At 28.9% G+C, this 17,903-nt stretch overlaps 2 protein-coding genes and 1 non-coding gene across 6 annotated transcripts; 2 read left to right on the forward strand and 1 right to left on the reverse strand.

The window, feature by feature from the left end:
* Positions 1-241: 241 nt before the first annotated feature.
* Positions 242-2,555, reverse strand: LOC113869357 (vacuolar protein sorting-associated protein 55 homolog). 2 transcript variants are annotated; one of them, XM_027505649.1, is made up of 5 exons: positions 2,362-2,555; positions 1,410-1,541; positions 1,263-1,302; positions 1,048-1,129; positions 242-855 (listed from the first exon to the last, which is right to left on the reverse strand). In XM_027505649.1, the coding sequence occupies exons 2-5, from the start codon at positions 1,506-1,508 to the stop codon at positions 663-665; spliced, it is 414 nt and encodes a 137-aa protein (XP_027361450.1). In that variant the 5' UTR covers positions 1,509-1,541; positions 2,362-2,555; the 3' UTR covers positions 242-662. The 2 variants fall into 2 exon arrangements, with proteins under 2 accessions (XP_027361450.1, XP_027361449.1); XM_027505648.1 differs by having other exon boundaries at positions 366-855; positions 1,410-1,562; positions 2,362-2,534.
* A 1,040-nt stretch (positions 2,556-3,595) lies between these two features.
* On the forward strand, positions 3,596-7,907 carry LOC113869566. Of its 3 annotated transcripts, none has more exons than XR_003505485.1 (10): positions 3,596-3,924; positions 4,326-4,453; positions 4,588-4,659; positions 4,794-4,930; positions 5,028-5,142; positions 5,227-5,307; positions 5,877-6,014; positions 6,728-6,799; positions 7,100-7,210; positions 7,299-7,798. XR_003505485.1 is itself a non-coding variant. In XM_027505951.1 (10 exons), exons 1-10 carry the CDS (start codon positions 3,657-3,659, stop codon positions 7,346-7,348), a joined length of 1,188 nt encoding a protein of 395 aa, XP_027361752.1. In that variant the 5' UTR covers positions 3,596-3,656; the 3' UTR covers positions 7,349-7,798. The 3 variants fall into 3 exon arrangements, 2 of the variants coding, with proteins under 2 accessions (XP_027361752.1, XP_027361753.1); XM_027505951.1 differs by having other exon boundaries at positions 6,728-6,815; XM_027505952.1 differs by having other exon boundaries at positions 3,641-3,924; positions 4,794-4,915; positions 6,728-6,815; positions 7,299-7,907.
* Positions 7,908-8,888: 981 nt separating this feature from the next.
* Positions 8,889-8,961, forward strand: TRNAK-CUU. Its single transcript has one exon. It is a non-coding gene; the product is annotated as a tRNA-Lys (tRNA).
* The last annotated feature ends 8,942 nt before the right edge of the window (positions 8,962-17,903 follow it).

Genomic DNA, 17,903 nt, shown 5'->3' on the forward strand with positions numbered 1-17,903 from the left:
CATACTAAAAAGACACAACAAAGCATCAAAATCCATGTTTGATTTCATGTTTAAATATTCATAAATTCACTTTTACTTCCATCCTAATATTTATAACTTCTGCATCAAATACATGTTTATAACTTTTTTAACGTGTTTTCAAACATATACTAAATGCATTTGAATTTACTTTAAATATTTTACAAATATGAATCTAATGTAAACTACAACTAAAAAAGTTGAAAGAAACGTAAATCTTTAAACATTTAAACACAAATTCAAACATGCTATCACAGCACATTTGAATTCAATTTTTTTTCCACCAAATTCATGTCTCTTCAAACATTTCTAAGAGTTTGGCATTCTCAAATGCACGTATAGCCTCTACGAACGTATATGACACACTCATTCATGTTACATCCAGATGAAGTAATTAGTGACATATTAAATCATGTTACATACACAAGTATATTCAGTTCCCATACATTTGGCTGCAAACTTCTCTACAATTGGGAGAGGTCTAGAAATCATTGTTAAACGCAAATTCAGGAGAGGCAATCAATATTTTTAACGGGAAAAGGAATATCCTGAGGTGAAGCTCGCAAAAGCAAGGAATTCAATAGCACATAAAAGGAATAAATCCATTTTTACACTGTCGAAGCACGCCCCCCTATCGTCCCATCTCATAGGAAACTATAATCATCTTCATCACTCATCCCAAGGAAACATAATACGGCTAACACAAACACAAAGTAGGAAGATAGTTCCATTGCAAAGGCTCCCCAACCGATAACCCCAGCATGCTTTAATATGCTCGGAATGGCAATGCCTCCCACAGTTGAGGCTCCGGTCAAAAACTTCGTTAAATTCACCCAGCTGCTCCATCATTCATAATATCATAAAACAAAAAATTGAAAAATCAATCTCCCATTTTAGGGATGAGGTTTTTCATTTATTTCTTTTCTGATAAAATTCAGATATTACTGGTGAAGATCAAAATAATTTAACAACTCTGTTAAAAGTTGAATTATCTTCTTTTTTAATTTGGGCTAAAGCATAACAGTTTACCTATTATCAGATTCAGAAAATATAGAAACATCAGATCCCACAAAGAACAGCAAAGGCATTGGAAGAAGCACATACGTTATCACTGCAAGAGAAAAAAAATAAGAATACATGATGTAATACCAACCAAGGATCCGTTCTCGTCACATAACAATCCCATCATTAGAAAGAAATAAACATATAGTACACTGGAATCAAATTTCAATGATGTTTCATACCACTTAGCATCGGCCACCAATTATTATACAAGGCACATGCCTGACACATAACACAGATGACAGATGTAAGTAAACAGTGACATTGTTACCAATAAATTGTCATCTATTTATGGACTAATAAATCAAGAACAAAAAGGCAATACGGACCAAAATCTGCAAGACGATTCCTCCAGAGACCAAAATTGCCAAAGAGGCAAGCTTCCCTGTGTTCAAACAGGCACGTATATATCCTGGTAAGTCTGCCATCTCCAGATCACCTCATGTTATCGCGAGTAATTACTGAAGCAAATTCACACAAAGCTATTAGATCAGAAGAAAACACTAAATGAAGAAGTAACTCTAGCAAACACATTGGTAAATGAAGAAAGAAAATCTAGTAGCTTAAGATCAATGTGGGACAACAAGCAAGCAAGCAACCTAATAATATCAAAAAGAGAACAAAAGACATCTTTTGTTGCGGGACAACCCAACATTACTAAAACCATTCCCAATTTTTGTGAAAAACACACATTCAGCCCTAATTTGGCATACAAGAGATAACCTTCATTTAACAATCTAATGACATTTCATTCAATGTACAATTTACAACCCTGCGCATATCTGACAAGTTCGAAGAACTGACATAAAATGATGAAATGACCTAAAACCATAGCGCACACAAAATGGTAGTTTACAATCAAGTCCAGAATCAATACAAAACAACATTCTGCCCAGTTTGAATAATTGGATAATAGAAGGCAAATCATTTATCATATTTAGACTAAAGAATTTTAGACAGTTCACAGCTACAAGAATAGCAGCAAAGCTTTATAATAATATGGTAAATTACGAATTGAATCCATTAAGCAACTTAATTGAATAAATGATTTTTCCCGTGACAGTGAGAGATGCAAAAAGACAGTACTACAAGCTGGAAGAAGCAAAAAACTAGTGTGAGGGTAAAGAGAAAACAGATTGACAACCATATAGCTACCATATAGCATACAGAGTTTAGAGTTAAAAATATAATAATTGCCCTAATATTAGATATAGATAGGGTGAGAAGAAGAAATTAAGATCATCGGAATCAGAATTAGAAGAGAGCTTGAAAAAATCGTACCTCAAATTTATCACGGTTTTGGTTTTGATTTGTTTCCCTCGAAATAGAACGCTTAATTTGATTTATATTTTACAATTATATTATGTAACGACGAGATGTACACACCATCGGCGCGGATCTGCCACTCTGGTTGGTCTCAGATACAGAGCAAGCTAGCGGTCCAATCCAATCTGATCTCAGGTTTCCTTTCTCCTCACGTTATTTTCTCCATATAATTTAAATCTCATAATAATATTTTATGCATTTTAATTTAATTAACTTATTTTAATGTAATATTTCTTGGGAACGATTTTACATTAGTTAAAAAATAATAAAATAATTTTTTTAATCGAAAATTGAATTTTATTAGAGCGCAGTTGATTATTGTTTGTGAGTTTAAGAAAGTAAATTGAAATGCTTTTTAATTTCTTTTAGCAACGTAATTTATGTGATGTTGAGCTTAAATTTGAATGGGCGTAAAAAAAGTATTTTTTCCTATATTTCTTTATTATTTTAATAATGATAAAAATATATATACATCCTTTATTTTTAAATCATTTGCAAAAAAAGATTTAAAAAAACACTATCGTACAGATCTTTAAAACATGAAATAAAATAAAATCTCAAATCAATTAAGATGAAAAATTACCCTTTCACTTTCCTAAACGCTTCGCCTCAAATTGGCATTATGTAATTAGAGAAAATTATATAATTATTTTTCATTTAATTTCATTTATGTATATATGCGTGAATATATATTGAGATTTTTCCCTGCATTAATTAATTAACAATAATAATAATAAGAGGAAGGATTACAAATTATAAAAATTTGAAATTCTCAATTATTTAAGGATTTGAATATAAAAATTTACTGAAATAAACAATTTATTAGTAATTGTTTCCACTCAATTTTAGTACTCTAACTACAGTATTGGATAATAAAATTAAATTAAATTAATAACCTGATTAAAGCAAAAACAGTATCCATATGGATAACATGTAATTAAAAAATTTTAGATCATAAAATTAATTAATATAATATCTGATAATTTTAAATTTTATTTATGAATATATTTATCATTAACAAAAATAATTATTAGAATGCTATAAAGCTAAGTCTGCTTTTAAAAATGATTTGAACTGAGTCTGTAAAACTATTTCAAATATATTTACTTATTTTTTAAAAACGTTCTCTTAAAACTAAGAAAAAATTATCTAAAATAAGTTTTGAGTGAATTTTGATTGAAACCAAAAATTGATTTGAGAACCCACTTAAAAGCAGCATGGAAGAGAGAAAGAAGAGTGGTGGTTTGTGAATGATGGTGTCCTGTGTAAGCATGAGGAAGAATGGGCGAAGGGAGGGTAAGTCTAATTTGATCCCAGAGAGTTCGGTGAAATCGTTAATGGAAATAGAACCTCCTCCGAATTTGTTACCCTCCAAAAACGAGTTCCCCAGACTCCTCTTCGTGCTTGCACTGGCATCGCTTGTTGCTTGGTCCTGCAACCTTCTTTTCACCTCTCTCGTTAAACCTCCATCCAAACCCTTCTGCGACACCAACCTCCACTCTCCCGATTACTTTCCCGGTCTCTCTCTCTCTCAATTTCATTTCCATTCATATTTCGTTGCATTGCATTGAATTGAATTGATTCTCTAGTTTCCCTCATCTGCATTTTATGATATGTCTATGAATAATTGAATTTTTGACTTAGCAAATTATGCCATGCTTTTATGCATGCGTGTTTCTTTTTGTTTTTATTTTGAACTGTTATACCTCGTTTTGTTCTTTTGTTTAATTTGGTTGGATACAAATGCCTTTCTAATTGCAAGCCCTCTAAGATATTCATCTGTTTCGTATTACCTTTAATAGGTTTTTTCTGTTTGTTCTCTGCCTTGTGTTATCAATCAAATATTGTAGTCTCAACGTGTAGGTTTCTGCAAATTATTTGTTTCTTGTCTATTTTCTCATGACTGGGAATTGTAACAGATGTTTGTGAACCTTGTCCAAGTAATGGAGAATGCAATGATGGCAAGTTGGAATGTCTTCAGGGTTACCAAAGGCACGGGAACTTGTGTGTAGAAGATGGGGACATTAATGAGTCAGCTCGAAAGATTGTGTGTCACTAGAATTTGATTTGTTGTTGTTTACTGGTTCTGGGAAATGAATAATGTCTATCATCTTTTCCTTGTTCTTTGTATTTGTTACATCTTTCTGATAGGCAATTTGTTTATGGTTTGATTGACCACAGGTGGAGAGAGTGGAACATCACCTCTGTGAAGAATATGCTCAATTTTTGTGCAGTGGAAGTGGAACAATTTGGGTAGTTTTCTCTTTTTTATCCCTTGCATTCTGCAGTTTATATGTATTTATTGTATGTTTGGCATTATTTATTACTCCTGGAGTTGTTCTTTGAATGTTTTTGGTTTCAATTTTTCTTTCATATTACCATCTCAGGTTCATGAGGATGATTTGTGGAATTATTTTGAGCCAATAGGAAATGTCAAAGTTGATAATGAACTTTATAATTATACAAAACAAAGGGCAGTTGACACAATGGTTAAATTGTTAGAGACAAGGTTAAACTCTCATGGGTATATCATCTCTTGCTTTTTAATCTGTAAGGCAGTAGTGGCTTTCAGTCATATTATTAGAGACTTTTTCTTAGGATGTTACTTATGTCTCATACAGGATGAAGGAGTTTAAGTGTCCAGATTTGTTGGCAGAGCATTACAAGCCATATGCCTGCCGCATTCGTCAGTGGATCTCAAAGAATATTCTAGTTGTTCTGCCCATTTGTGCCATGGTATCCATTTGCTATAGGATGATTTCATGTGTATATATCTGTTATCAATGAGTAAACATATTAACAGTATTGAGATTTAAACAGCTTGTTGGATGCACAACTTTGTTCTGGAATGTCCGTCGGAAACTACACATGTCAAGACGAGTTGAGGAGCTTTACAGCAAGGTGTAGTGGGATATAGACACACACAGTCACATGCCCAAGTGATTATTACATGTTTCATTGATGATCTTTTCCCCCTTCAGTTTAGCAAGTGTGATTTTAAGTTTTGATGGCAGCATGCGCTTGATTAAGAATGTTTGGAAGCACATAAATATATTCTAATAAAATACTCATGTTTGTTAGAGTTCACAAAATAGTATGATATCTGTTAGAGGAAAATGCTGTGCACAAGGAGCACAGGGTTCATGCACCCCACTTTTACTATTTGATATATATTACAGTTCTGTAGGCTTAGACAAGTGAAAAAATATCTGTGTTCCCAATTTGTTTTGGTGGAGTTTGTATAAACTGGGATTTCGAACAATGCAGTTGACCAATAGCTCAAATGGCAAAGCAAGCTGATTGTGTCATTTTTTCAAATAAATATATAATTAAATTAGTTTGGCTTTTCTTTGTCTCCTGTTGACTACAATTACAGCTGTTATGCACAGGTTCTTTTTGACTTAATGAGTAATTGCATATTTCTTCTGGTCCTACCTCTGTTTAAAACTTCTTTGTTGCCGGTGTCTTAGGTCTGTGAAATACTTGAAGAGAATGCATTGACATCGAAAAGTGAAAATGGGGAATGTGAACCCTGGGTTATTGCTTCTAGGTTACGGGATCACTTGCTTTTGCCAAGAGAGCGGAAGGACCCTTTATTATGGACAAAGGTAGTTTTGAAGTTATTTTGGAATTTGTTGTTCTTGATTATCTTGTTTCTGTCATAATAATAATTAATCAATCAATAAAGCACAAGAAACTAATTCATTTTGTCTGTATTACTTAACTGACTCCAGCTTTGCCTTGTTTATTGGCTGATTTTAGAATGAAGTTTCAGCATATGATTTTTATTTGTGCTGAGATCATGCTTTCTAATTCTCTATTTATCCATATTTTGTGGGGTTCTGCTTATATGTAATCTAAGAACATTGATTAAGAAATATTTAGTATACTATATTCAATGTTTTTAATTACTTCAAAAAGTATTAAAAATTATTTTTATGTTTTCAAATGAATGCTTTCATTTTCATTAAATACTTCTACTTTGGTCCCTTTAACCGGTGACCTTCCTTAAGGCACTGGTTTGCATTTGTCTTTTGTTTAACCCTATGCTGGAAAACAGACATGCTCCCATTTTTGAGGATTTCAGTGAGGAAGGAAGTCACACTATTTATAAAATACCCTTGTAAATCAACAGATTTGGGTTATTCTTTCTTTTCTCATTCCACCTATTGATTGATGAATTGTATCTAGGACCCAACTATTTGTAGAGATGCTGTTGATGAAATCACATTGTCCTGTGATTATAGTTAAATATTTAAATGGTTTTTAAATCAACTAAACGAATGATTAATTTTTGTTATAATTTTATTTGAGATTACAGGTAGAAGAATTGGTTCAAGAAGATTCTCGAGTAGATCGCTATCCAAAGTTGGTGAAGGGTGAATCAAAAGTGGTATGGGAATGGCAAGGTACATGGGTGTACTGACATGTTAGAGTAGTCAATGCTGGCCAAAGATTCAAATTAAATTACACTGGGGGATTTTGGCTAAATTACTCTCACTATTCAATTCACTTATAGTATAAATTTGTTAGATAATATAATGAAAGCCTATTCCATCAAGTAATAACCAGCAATTTAACATGCTGATACATTTCTAATGCATTGTTGCGAGGCAATCTTTTCAGCTGACATTCTGATTACTTTTAAGTATTACTAGTTATTTATATTTTTTCCTTGCCCGACACTCTACAGTTGAAGGCTCTCTGAGCGCCTCAAAGGTGAAGAAAAGAAGAGATGCCAGCAAAACGAGGGTCAATGAAAGCACGGACCTGAATCATCAACAACACCCTGCAATGAAAGCAGGTCGGTGGTTGTTTTACTAGCATGTGCTTTGTAGTCATGCTTGTCTTCTGATGTAGTAAAATTGATTGGTTGTGCCATTAATATGCAGAGCCAACGGAACCACTACATTTTTTATATGGAGACTCCTCCAAACAGTGACTACGTTCCCATGTAAATTAAGGTGGCCCAAACTCGTCTCAGCTGAAGGCAAGCTTACCTTGTTTTTACAAAGAAGACTGGGTAAGCTATCGTGTTTATGTTTACAGCAGCAAGGGGCAGTACGTGCGGCATTGGTGTAAGGTGTGACCAGCATTTGATCAAACTTTTGTTCACCCAAAAAATGTAGGTCCATGGGGCCTGCATGCATGTAAGCTTATCATGAAATATGCTTATTGCTTAGAAAGGAAAATCACGTCTTTGAAGCTCTTACCTCCGTGGGACTTGATTGACGGCTAACAATATACTTGTATACTTATGAGGTTCTAACTACATTTAAAATTAAACATTTTGTTGTCAAAACCAATCCAATATATTAAAGCATTCAAAGAAAACGATATGAAAGTACAGGAGTTAAGGCATGTGGATGGCGACTACGAATGTAAATGAATTCGGGCCTGTGATATTTGTCGAGTTGGGATATTGTAATCTGTCTACTATTCTGCCTGTTACTTTTTATGTGTAATTGTAGTTGCAATCACTTTTAGTCCCGTTAATTGGCTAAAAAATATTTGGCAGACCAAAATTGTGTACAGATTAAATTAAAAAGATCAGAAGTGTAGTTAATCTGTACTGTATTAAATCTATGTATCCAATAGTTCTGATATGTCTCACTTCTTTATCAATTGTTTTCCCGCCTATTGCAGTCATGTTTTTAGGATTTTATTTTGTGTTTAATTACACTGCATTGAAATTAATTGGTAATTTTAATTAAAAAAAAATGGTGATGGTTTAGGTCTCGTGCTTTTTAATCCGAGGAAAGCACGGGGCGAACCTCCAGTTTTATATGAACATAATCATTCATTTCATAAAACACTCTCCTCCCTCCCCTCCCAATCTATTATGTTGAGTTTTACAAAGAAACACAACCTCTACAGTTATTTTTCCATCCACTGATGATTACTTTGAATAAAAAGTTTATGATTTCAAATAAATTGATTTTTGATATCTTCTTGAATAGAAAGTTTTTTTCTTTTTGGTAATTAGAATAGAAAGCTTAATATATTTATATTTTTATTATCAGTAAACTATTTTTTCCTACATTAAAAGAATATTTTTAAAAGATATTTAAGTAGTTTACCTACATTTAAAATGACTCATACTATGCACAATATTTAGTACTAAATATAAATACCAAGCTCTTTTTTTATTTTATATTTATAGTATTTTTATTGGGCTATTGAAGTATTAGATTGAATATATTTATGTAATAAAACATGTATTTCCAAGTAAATCATATTAATTATTTTTATGCAGGCTGATAGTTTGTTTTGGATTTAGAATGCCAATGAACATTAGAAGTAATAATTTTTTGTTTTACTTCTTTACAAACGTAATGGAAAATGGAAGAAGTCTTTAACGATGCAAAGAATTTAAGCTCAACAACTTGTTAGGTGCCATTATGTTCAAAATTAAACTCGGTATTATCCGATGCATCACAAAGATTACATTAAATTTATAAACTTCGACCTCACAAACAACTGCCCGTCTAGCTCAGTTGGTAGAGCGCAAGGCTCTTAACCTTGTGGTCGTGGGTTCGAGCCCCACGGTGGGCGTTTTTTGACATTTTAAAACCCAGCTCATGGATGTAACATGCACTTTCCCTAGCTCATGGATGTTCGACAAATGCACAAAAGTACAAACATTCAGGTACATACTTTCTTCTACAATCTACATACTATACATATGTTTTATAATTTAAACAACCAATTCCCCTCTCATGCCATAAAACCTGCACCAGACAAACCAACACGCTATATTAAACTTTTGGTAAACATTCGAGCAATTAATTTTATGCAAAACTCTAAGTTCTGTTATTTAAAATGTTTATGAAATTAAAATTAGAGTTTTATTTTACTAAAATATTATATTTAATGTTATCATAAGATACTGAAGTAAACTTTTAATTTTAATTTTAAACAACATCAATAACAATTTGTTTACCATGGATTTTGCAAGTAGACAAATTCAACACTAATTTGCAATTGAGTTTTAAATCTTCTTTATAGGTTCTTAACACCTTAAGAAAGGTAAAATAAAACAAAAAGGTTAGGGAAAAAAAAAAGTACAAGACAATGTTAAAGTAAAATAATAAAAAATTAAAGGAAACAATTAAAATTAAATTAAATTAAATTACAGCATATAAACATACAAATTTAATAACAATCAATATAGAAAAATGTTGATTTCTTTATAGTTGATCTAACTAGTATAAATCTTTGACAATGCAGAAATTTTTAAGTGTTAGTATTTGTATAAAAGTTGCAACATCTAAATAATGAAATGAAATCTTACTTTTAATTATAACACAATGAAAGTGTCTCTTACTAGTAAATTTAAATTACAAGTGCCTAAAAACATGTATTTATAATTACTTTTGCATATTATCTATAATTTTTGCCATATGTATTGAGTGAGATCTTTAACTGATAATAACAAATGATAACTGCAGATAACTGCTTCAAATATATTTGAATTCTTTAACATAAATTCATCATTTTTTATATACACATTTGTCACTAAGACTTAAATGTTTTTGTATTTAAAACACTTCAACTTTTGATGAACTAAGCCTTACATTTTTCATCGATAATCCTTCGTTATAAAATCGATCAAATTCTCTTGAAATATCAAAATTTCAACTAAAAATCAAGTTTCTTTTGTTCATCCTCTTTTTTCGTAGCATACTCTAAAATTTGTCAAAAAGTCATCTCCTTTTCAACTAAAAAATATATTTCCAAACACAATTAAATAAATTTTCTCCTTAATTTTTTACCTTTGATGTCACACTCCCCATCATCAACGTTCACATTCTATATATATGAATAATTTTTTCCTCCATATGCATCTTCTACTAGTACGAGGAAGACTTCGCTTACTAGCATATTTTATTATATATTGAGAATTTGAATTTCTGATAGTAACATAACACTAAATGTATGCTAAATAAATTTTGCCAAAATAACATGTTACGAACACTTCTTGCCGTACTTGTAAGATAGAGGAGCTAAGAAAAGAAAATTTTAGAATTCACTAATTAAGAAACACGACATAAACCCGAGAATAAACATTATTGTATTTTTGCACACAGTTTTCTTCACACTATTTCTTTTAGCTTTCTGTTTGTCTAAAATTTAAGATAAAGACAAAAACATTAAAATATGCTTTTTTGTTTATTTTAAAAAATAATAAACATTATTGTGAAGATAAAAGTCTTAAATTAAAGTGTTGCTCAAAATAATAAGTTAATTTGATTTATGACGCATGAATTATCTTCCATACTATTATCTATCTAAAGTAACATACATTAATTATAAATCTTTAATTAAATTTTTACATAAATAAACTATACCATATATATTTGAGTTCGGAATAGGATAAATATAATCTGTTTCTTTTCTCCTACCCTAACAACAATTATGTATTTTTATTTTGTTAATAGTTTTTTGTTCTAATTATTTAGTTATGGTTAATTACTTTCTCTACGTCATGCAAGTCATGTAATTGACTTTTATTGCAAACCTTTTCATCATTTCATCGATCTTGCCATATTTCTATACAAAGTTGTAACGTAACCGTGACAAATTGTAATTTGAAACTTGATTAGGAACTTTTTTTTGTCTCATATATTACTTTTATTTGGGGAACAGGAAAACGTTTTTCCGATTTACTTATTAATTGAGACACAAAACAAGTAAAATTTTATGGTTGCATAGGATGAAGTGGCCATGATTGTTTCTCTTGGAGCATCATTATATCAATAATGAAGGGTTTGATCCGTGAGATTATTTCCTAATGGAAACAAACAAAAGGAAAATCAAACACGAGGTTGAAAATACCCGGATAGCAAATGTGGTTCTCAAGCAAAGTGAAACTTAATTAAAAATTGGAAATAAGAGCCCAACAAAAAGTAGAGTAATCATGTGGCAATAAAATCAACCAATTAGTGGGACTCTTTTTATTCAACTACATGGAAAGACAAGGACATGTTCCTCAATTTAAGAGCTATTTTGAATTGTGGGTGTTTGTATTTGCTCCTAGAATGCTCTTCAAAATAGGTGAAAATGATTGAGCCTTAGAAAATGTTGAACGTGACAATTGGTAAGATGGGAGGAGACAAAGATCTATGGTATGATAATGTATGTGGGTCTTCCACTATGTCCAAGATAAAAAGAAAAGGAATTGAGAGAAGATCCTTTGTTTTTATGTACCCTTACACTTATAAACTATGGGCGATGGTTTGGTGATTAAGGAAAAGAGTGAGTGATTGCTCCATGGTTTTCTTTTGGATTTCTCATACGTCTTTGGAATGCTCACAATTGCTATGCCTAAATTGGTATGACCTGGATGATGAACACCTAGCTTAATATTGGTATCAAGAAGCCAATCCTGTCTTGGGTAGGTGGAAATATCCTCATGCAATTTATAATCAATTTCTAGCTCAAAGAAAATGGAATTTCCACTGTTTGTCTCATGTTCATGTGCACTAGATGTTCAAATCAGCTTAATTTGACTCGGGCATTAACTCAACCTAACATAAAATTTTAGTAAGTTGGATTATAAAAAGTGACCCATAGTTCCTCAACGGATTAGTATAATTTCATAATTTTTTAATTATGTAAGATTTTTTACTAAGCTCATGTATCCCTTTTTTAAAATAGTAAACTCGTGAGTTTTTTTAATGAATAATTTTTTATTATATAAGTAGTTTAATGATTTAAAATTTGCTTACTAACTTAGCAATATTAGTTACTATATAACAATGAAGAAAATGATATAAATTCATTTATAATTTTAAAATTTATTATTATTATTATTTTAATTATGAAGTAAATCTATAAATTAACTCTGGGAATTAGTGAATCAAATCAGACAATATTTTTTTAATTCATCAGAAAAATAGTTAAAAATTAGATCATGCATATTCTTTAAAGAAGATTTCTTTCAAGTATAAGAATGTAAATTCAAGATTGTAAGTTAAATGAAAGCAATTTGACGCTAAATGATCACGTATTCGGTGAAATATATATTATGTTATTACATTTGATTTTGCAATAAATTATAATAATAAATATTAATTGTTGAACTCTATTTAAATAATTAAAATTAAAGAAATAATATAGCGATACATTGATATTTAAAGTAAAAATATTGATTTTAAATTGACAATTAGAAATTAATAGTAGCGTTTCGCAGGAGCGCAAATTAAGCAATGAATAAAATTCACGTGATCAATCACAGGAGTCAGGACTCGAAACAACGTTCACGTGAGTCAATGTCGACCCTTATCGTTTATGAACTTTCGACGTGACATTTCACTTTGGAATCCCACACACTTAGTTTTCGATATTATAAGCCATTTGCTCTCAGAATTTTAAATAATATTTAAATGTTTAATATACATTTACAATTTTATTAAATTATAATTGTACTGTATTTATTATTATATATTTTTTGGTGTGTGTACAAAGAGGGCAAAAGCTTAGAAGTTTTAAAAGGGATCCAGATCACTTCCCGCTTGGTAAAAATTGGACTTCTACTTCTATTTTTTCTTAAATAAAAATTGATTTGTTTAAAAAAATTAAGCAAAATTTTCTTAAATAAATTTTTTTGTTTAAATAATTTTTTACTTAAATAAATTTTATAAATTCTCATGAGAAAGAATAAAAGAATTAAATATAAAAAAAGACAGAATTAAAGAGTTGAGTACGGATAAATGAAAAAAATAAATATAAAAGTGAGAAAAAAAAAGAATTAAATATGGGAAAGGAGAGAGAGTTGAAAGAAGAAGAGTAAAATTGAATATAAAAAAAAGAAATATAATTAAACATAAAGGTTGAAGAGAAAGTGTTAAATATAAAAAAGAGAGAATAAACTAATTTTGTATAAAAAAATTTGTTATTTTATTATTTTTACTTAAATAAATTGATCTTCATTAAAGTAAAATTAAAATTAAACATTAAGTTTTTACTGAAAAAGATCTAAATCCGTTTTAAAAGTACTCCCTCAATAAAGTTTTATGCTTATAAAAAATTTATTTGTTTATCAATTCTTAAAAACACTTTTTAATTATTATTTTCAAATAATTCTTTAATTTAAAATTAAAAGTTAATATTATATTATAACTCCCTTTTTCAAATCATAAATCATTTCTTTCTCCAAATTTTAACTTTACTGCTATCTACTGTTTTCATCTTCCATTCTTGCTATGGCACTGGAGAGTTTTCCTTCCTCCAATTGTACCACCATATTTTACAAGTCTTGCCATAATTTGTTAATTATGTTGTTCAAAGTTTCATTCTATCCCTTCACAAATAATTACAACAGTGACATGTACACATATGTAACGTCTATTCTTCTTAAAGTCTTTGCTACGTAATAGGATTACATCATATATACTATAGTTGGCATGTATCTAAACTTTTTATAAGGTAAATTTATAATAATACATTCTCTAACATATTTTTTATTATTAATTAAAATTTATTAAAAATTATAATAATTATGAGTCTCATTCTTTTTTACTTTAAACTTTTTTAATTTTTAATAAATTTTGATAAATAATCAAGAGCATATTATTAGCACTTTCAACTTTAAAAGGTTCAAAAACAAGAGTTATAATTAGAAAGTTTTACGTTAAAAAAAATTTGAAAGAGCAAAGGAGGGTACCTAGGAATTATAATACAAATAAAGATTAAATTTGTTAAAATTTCTCAAGTATCTAGATGCATCATAAAAATATGTCCTTACAAAAAAACTAAAAAGAGCAAAGGAGGGTACCTAGGAATATTAAGAAAAAAGTGAACACTTAATTATGTCTATTGACTAACTCTATCCATGCTATTAGTAAGGGAACTTGTCTATCTCCAAGTGTAACCTTGTTAAACTTATATACAATGTGGTGTATCTCTTCCAATAGGAAGAAAAACTAAGTGAGTCTATAGGTAGCAAAAATTTAAGAATGAGTGGATTCTTATATCTTCTTATTCACTTTTATAAGTAAAGATTTTAATAAAATAATATTTTTTAATAAGTAAATGTAATTGATTGTCAACTATTAATCTAATTTTATGTTAAATAAATAGTTATGATTTAATAATTTTTAAATAAATATTTTTAGTAATAATAAAATGATAAAAAATAAATTCATAAATTGTTGTTTTTCATTTCTTTCCTCTCGACCTCTTAGTAACTCCTCGTCTTTTATCTTTCTCCTGTCTTCTTAACTTTTGTTTCCAGTCAGATTGTTGTCAAACAAAAAAAGTTGAATAATTATTATTTGTATCTATATGTAATTTAACCTATTTTAACTTAGTAAAAGTATTCATCATTATTTTGGTTGGAACTCATTTTGAGTGGGGTAAAACTCAAATTTATTGATAGTGTAAAGGGTGAGTTGAAATTTTGTGATAAATAAATTAAATTAAGTTGAATCACATACAAGTCAAATATGATGAGGAATTTTTAAAAATTCTGTATTTTGTTATCATTAATTTCGTAAACTTTAAAAAGACATCACTTTTAGCATAGAACTCTGATTTATATAATTTATATATCTATTTCATATAATTTTTTGAGATTTATTCAACTCAAACCTTTGGACATTTTGGACAAACATTCTTTTTATCTAAAATTATAACATTTTTTAATTTTTTTAGTGTTTTTTTATATTTTTTTTGTGTGAAAAAAGTTATGCATTTGAAAATCTGCAATGGTATGAATCATAATTTATAATCACAAAGCAAAATGAAAAGTGATAGTACACAATTATTAGTAGCTAATAAATGATAGAAAGTGAGTAAATTCATGTTGTATAAATGAAAATAAAAGAGAAAGAGAAGAAAGGAGAGAAAGAAAAAAATATATACAATTACTAATATGTCTTATGATAAATTTAACTAATTTTTAATAAATTTTAGTCAATAATAAAAAAATATGTTATAAATAATTTATTACTATTACTCTCATCAAAATTCAAGTTCAAAACTATAGTTAAAACAATTTTGATTAGTTGATCACGTATCTGATTGTAATTTTTTTTTAACTGTTATTATATATATATATATATATATATATATATATAATGAAAAATTATAATAATAAGATTATTTTTTGTTTTAAGATTGTAAAAATTACAAATTTAAACCATAGAAATATCGGTTAAAATTAAAAGTAGTATTTAAATAAGATTTGGAGTCTCAATTTAAAATATTTATAAAAAAAAAACTTATCTCTTATACTTATTTCAATAAGTTTTTATATAGTTTATCAAAATAAATTATTTTAATATAATCTTATTGTGAATTTTATAACAAAATATTATTAAAAAATTACTAAATAAGCGCTTAAATAAAGAATTTATCAAAATCACTAAAAAACCAACAAAAAAAAATTCAAAATTAACAATAAATTGATACCAATAAATCGATTGAAAATGAATTTTTATATTAAATCATTTTAAAAATATAGTAAAGTTCATGTATAAAATTACATATAAATTATACTATTTCTTATGAAATTTGTATCTTATAAAATATGTAATTTGATTCTTATATTAATTTGTATTTTTAAAATTATTTATTTATAATTTTGTTACTATTTTTATTATTTAATTCATTCTACGATATTAAAAGAACATTACTGAATTACTAATTATCTGTTTCCAATTTAAGTAAGGATGAATACTTGATTCTTGAATCAGTCCTTTCATCCGTTCGATCACTGTAATTTAATTTTAAATACATTAATTATTTTTATAGTCACAATAATCAAACATTAACTTCAATCAATTCATATACACACACACACGAGTTTGTTTAAATTTTTTTTTTTTTTAAAATCTCTTAATTCTGAATTAATTTTCAAGTTCTACTCTTCTGAACAGTAAAATAACTGTAGACCCCTTGCGTGTCAAAATATGATTGGTTTGTGAGGGGTTGCTATAAGTGAAGTGGAAGCCGGTGCATGTGATTACTACAATTAACTTGCATTATAATTAACGAACTAACTACCTCGACATGCTTAAGCAACTCTTCAAGTTTGGAGTAGCAATCTTCAATTACCGAAACGCCCCTATTGTACGTAACGTAGCCATGCCTTTCAAGTCTCCCTATAACCGTTCATAAATAAGTTTCTAAAATACAACATTCGATGAGAAAAGTTTATATTTTTATCAATGGGTTTATGATTTTCTTGCATATATGTTTGTATTTATATAAATAATGATTTTCTTGCATACACTTTTATCTGGTTCTAGCGAAATCAAGTTGAAGATTTATTGCACATTATGAAAAATGTGCAGCTGAGAGTGAATTTCTTTGTCTCTGAGACGTTATTAGCTTTATTAGACTTGAAGAAAAGTCTGCTGGTATTCTGTGGGGAAAGGGAAACTCCCTAAGCAGTGCCTCATTTGAAATTTAACATCAAGATCATAAGGGACGAAATAGGATAGCAAAACACTGTTAAGGCGGGTCAAAAGTCAAATCAAGTTTTCTTTTTGCAATTATTGTTTCATTGATTTAGTTAAAAGAAATTAGTGATTATTATTGTCTTTTGAGGAGACCCTTTTGCCCAACCAAAAATATACTCTTTTTGCACCTTTTAGGGGGTGGGGCAAATTCCTATTCAACTTGGGAGTTGGTAAACACACCTTACGTCAGTGTGATTAGAGGAGATTACATAGGCTAAACATGCCATGCTGAGGAAACTAATTATCATGCGTAATCTTTTCAGTGCTTTAAGCAAGAGATTAATACATTGTCATATTTTGTAAAAAAAGAAAGAATGTGGGTAACCTTTTTCATTTGGATTGGGTATTGTGTTGTACTTGAATTTCATTTCAAATGGCTAAGATGAGAATATTAACTTAATTCAATTATATGGGTTAATGAACCAATTCACATGCATTTTTCTTTTATTTCCTCTGAAGTATTTTACTTGCGGGTTGACAATCCATTTTTTTAATTAAAATAATCAAGAATATTATGTTTTAAATTTTAATTAAATCCATGAATTTTACGAACCAATTCACGTTAACACAATTAAAATATCGTAATTTTCATGAACCAAGGCCACATGGGCAATGCGTTATGTAGACTAATCGATGGACTGCGACCTATAATATACCCACTTATATACATGTTATGAAATTTGTCATTTTATCTTCTTGTGATTTGGCTCCAAAAAACTTTGATCATGTATTATATAATCACCTTTTAAAACGTGCAAAATTACACCTGAAAATAAATTAATAAATAATAACTGTTTACTAAAAATTACAATATTTAATAATAGTAATATATTCTAAAATATATTAAAATCATCTATAGTATTATATTATTATAATGGTTATAAATAAAATTCAACAATTTTACCCCTATAGGTTCACTTAAAATTTGAAAAACATTTTGTCTCCACATACTATAAAATTTATCACTTTTACCTCCCTTTCCTTTGCATAGGTGCCATATAGCGTTTGATGTATTTTTCGTAAATTTTC

The sequence above is a fragment of the Abrus precatorius genome, unplaced genomic scaffold, assembly GCF_003935025.1.
Source record: "Abrus precatorius isolate BTA unplaced genomic scaffold, Abrus_2018 Scaffold6, whole genome shotgun sequence".
NCBI lineage: Eukaryota > Viridiplantae > Streptophyta > Magnoliopsida > Fabales > Fabaceae > Abrus > Abrus precatorius.

Coding starts and splice junctions, on each gene's coding strand:
- LOC113869357 (XM_027505649.1), bottom strand. CDS start 1,508: ATGGCAGACTTACCAGGATATATACGTGCCTGTTTGAACACAGGGAAG. Junction 1,303..1,409: donor GAATCGTCTTGCAGATTTTG/GTCCGTATTGCC, acceptor GTTATGTGTCAG/GCATGTGCCTTGTATAATAA. Junction 856..1,047: donor TTTTCTGAATCTGATAATAG/GTAAACTGTTAT, acceptor ATGATGGAGCAG/CTGGGTGAATTTAACGAAGT.
- LOC113869566 (XM_027505951.1), top strand. CDS start 3,657: ATGATGGTGTCCTGTGTAAGCATGAGGAAGAATGGGCGAAGGGAGGGT. Junction 4,660..4,793: donor GTGGAAGTGGAACAATTTGG/GTAGTTTTCTCT, acceptor TTACCATCTCAG/GTTCATGAGGATGATTTGTG. Junction 5,143..5,226: donor TTCTGCCCATTTGTGCCATG/GTATCCATTTGC, acceptor AGATTTAAACAG/CTTGTTGGATGCACAACTTT.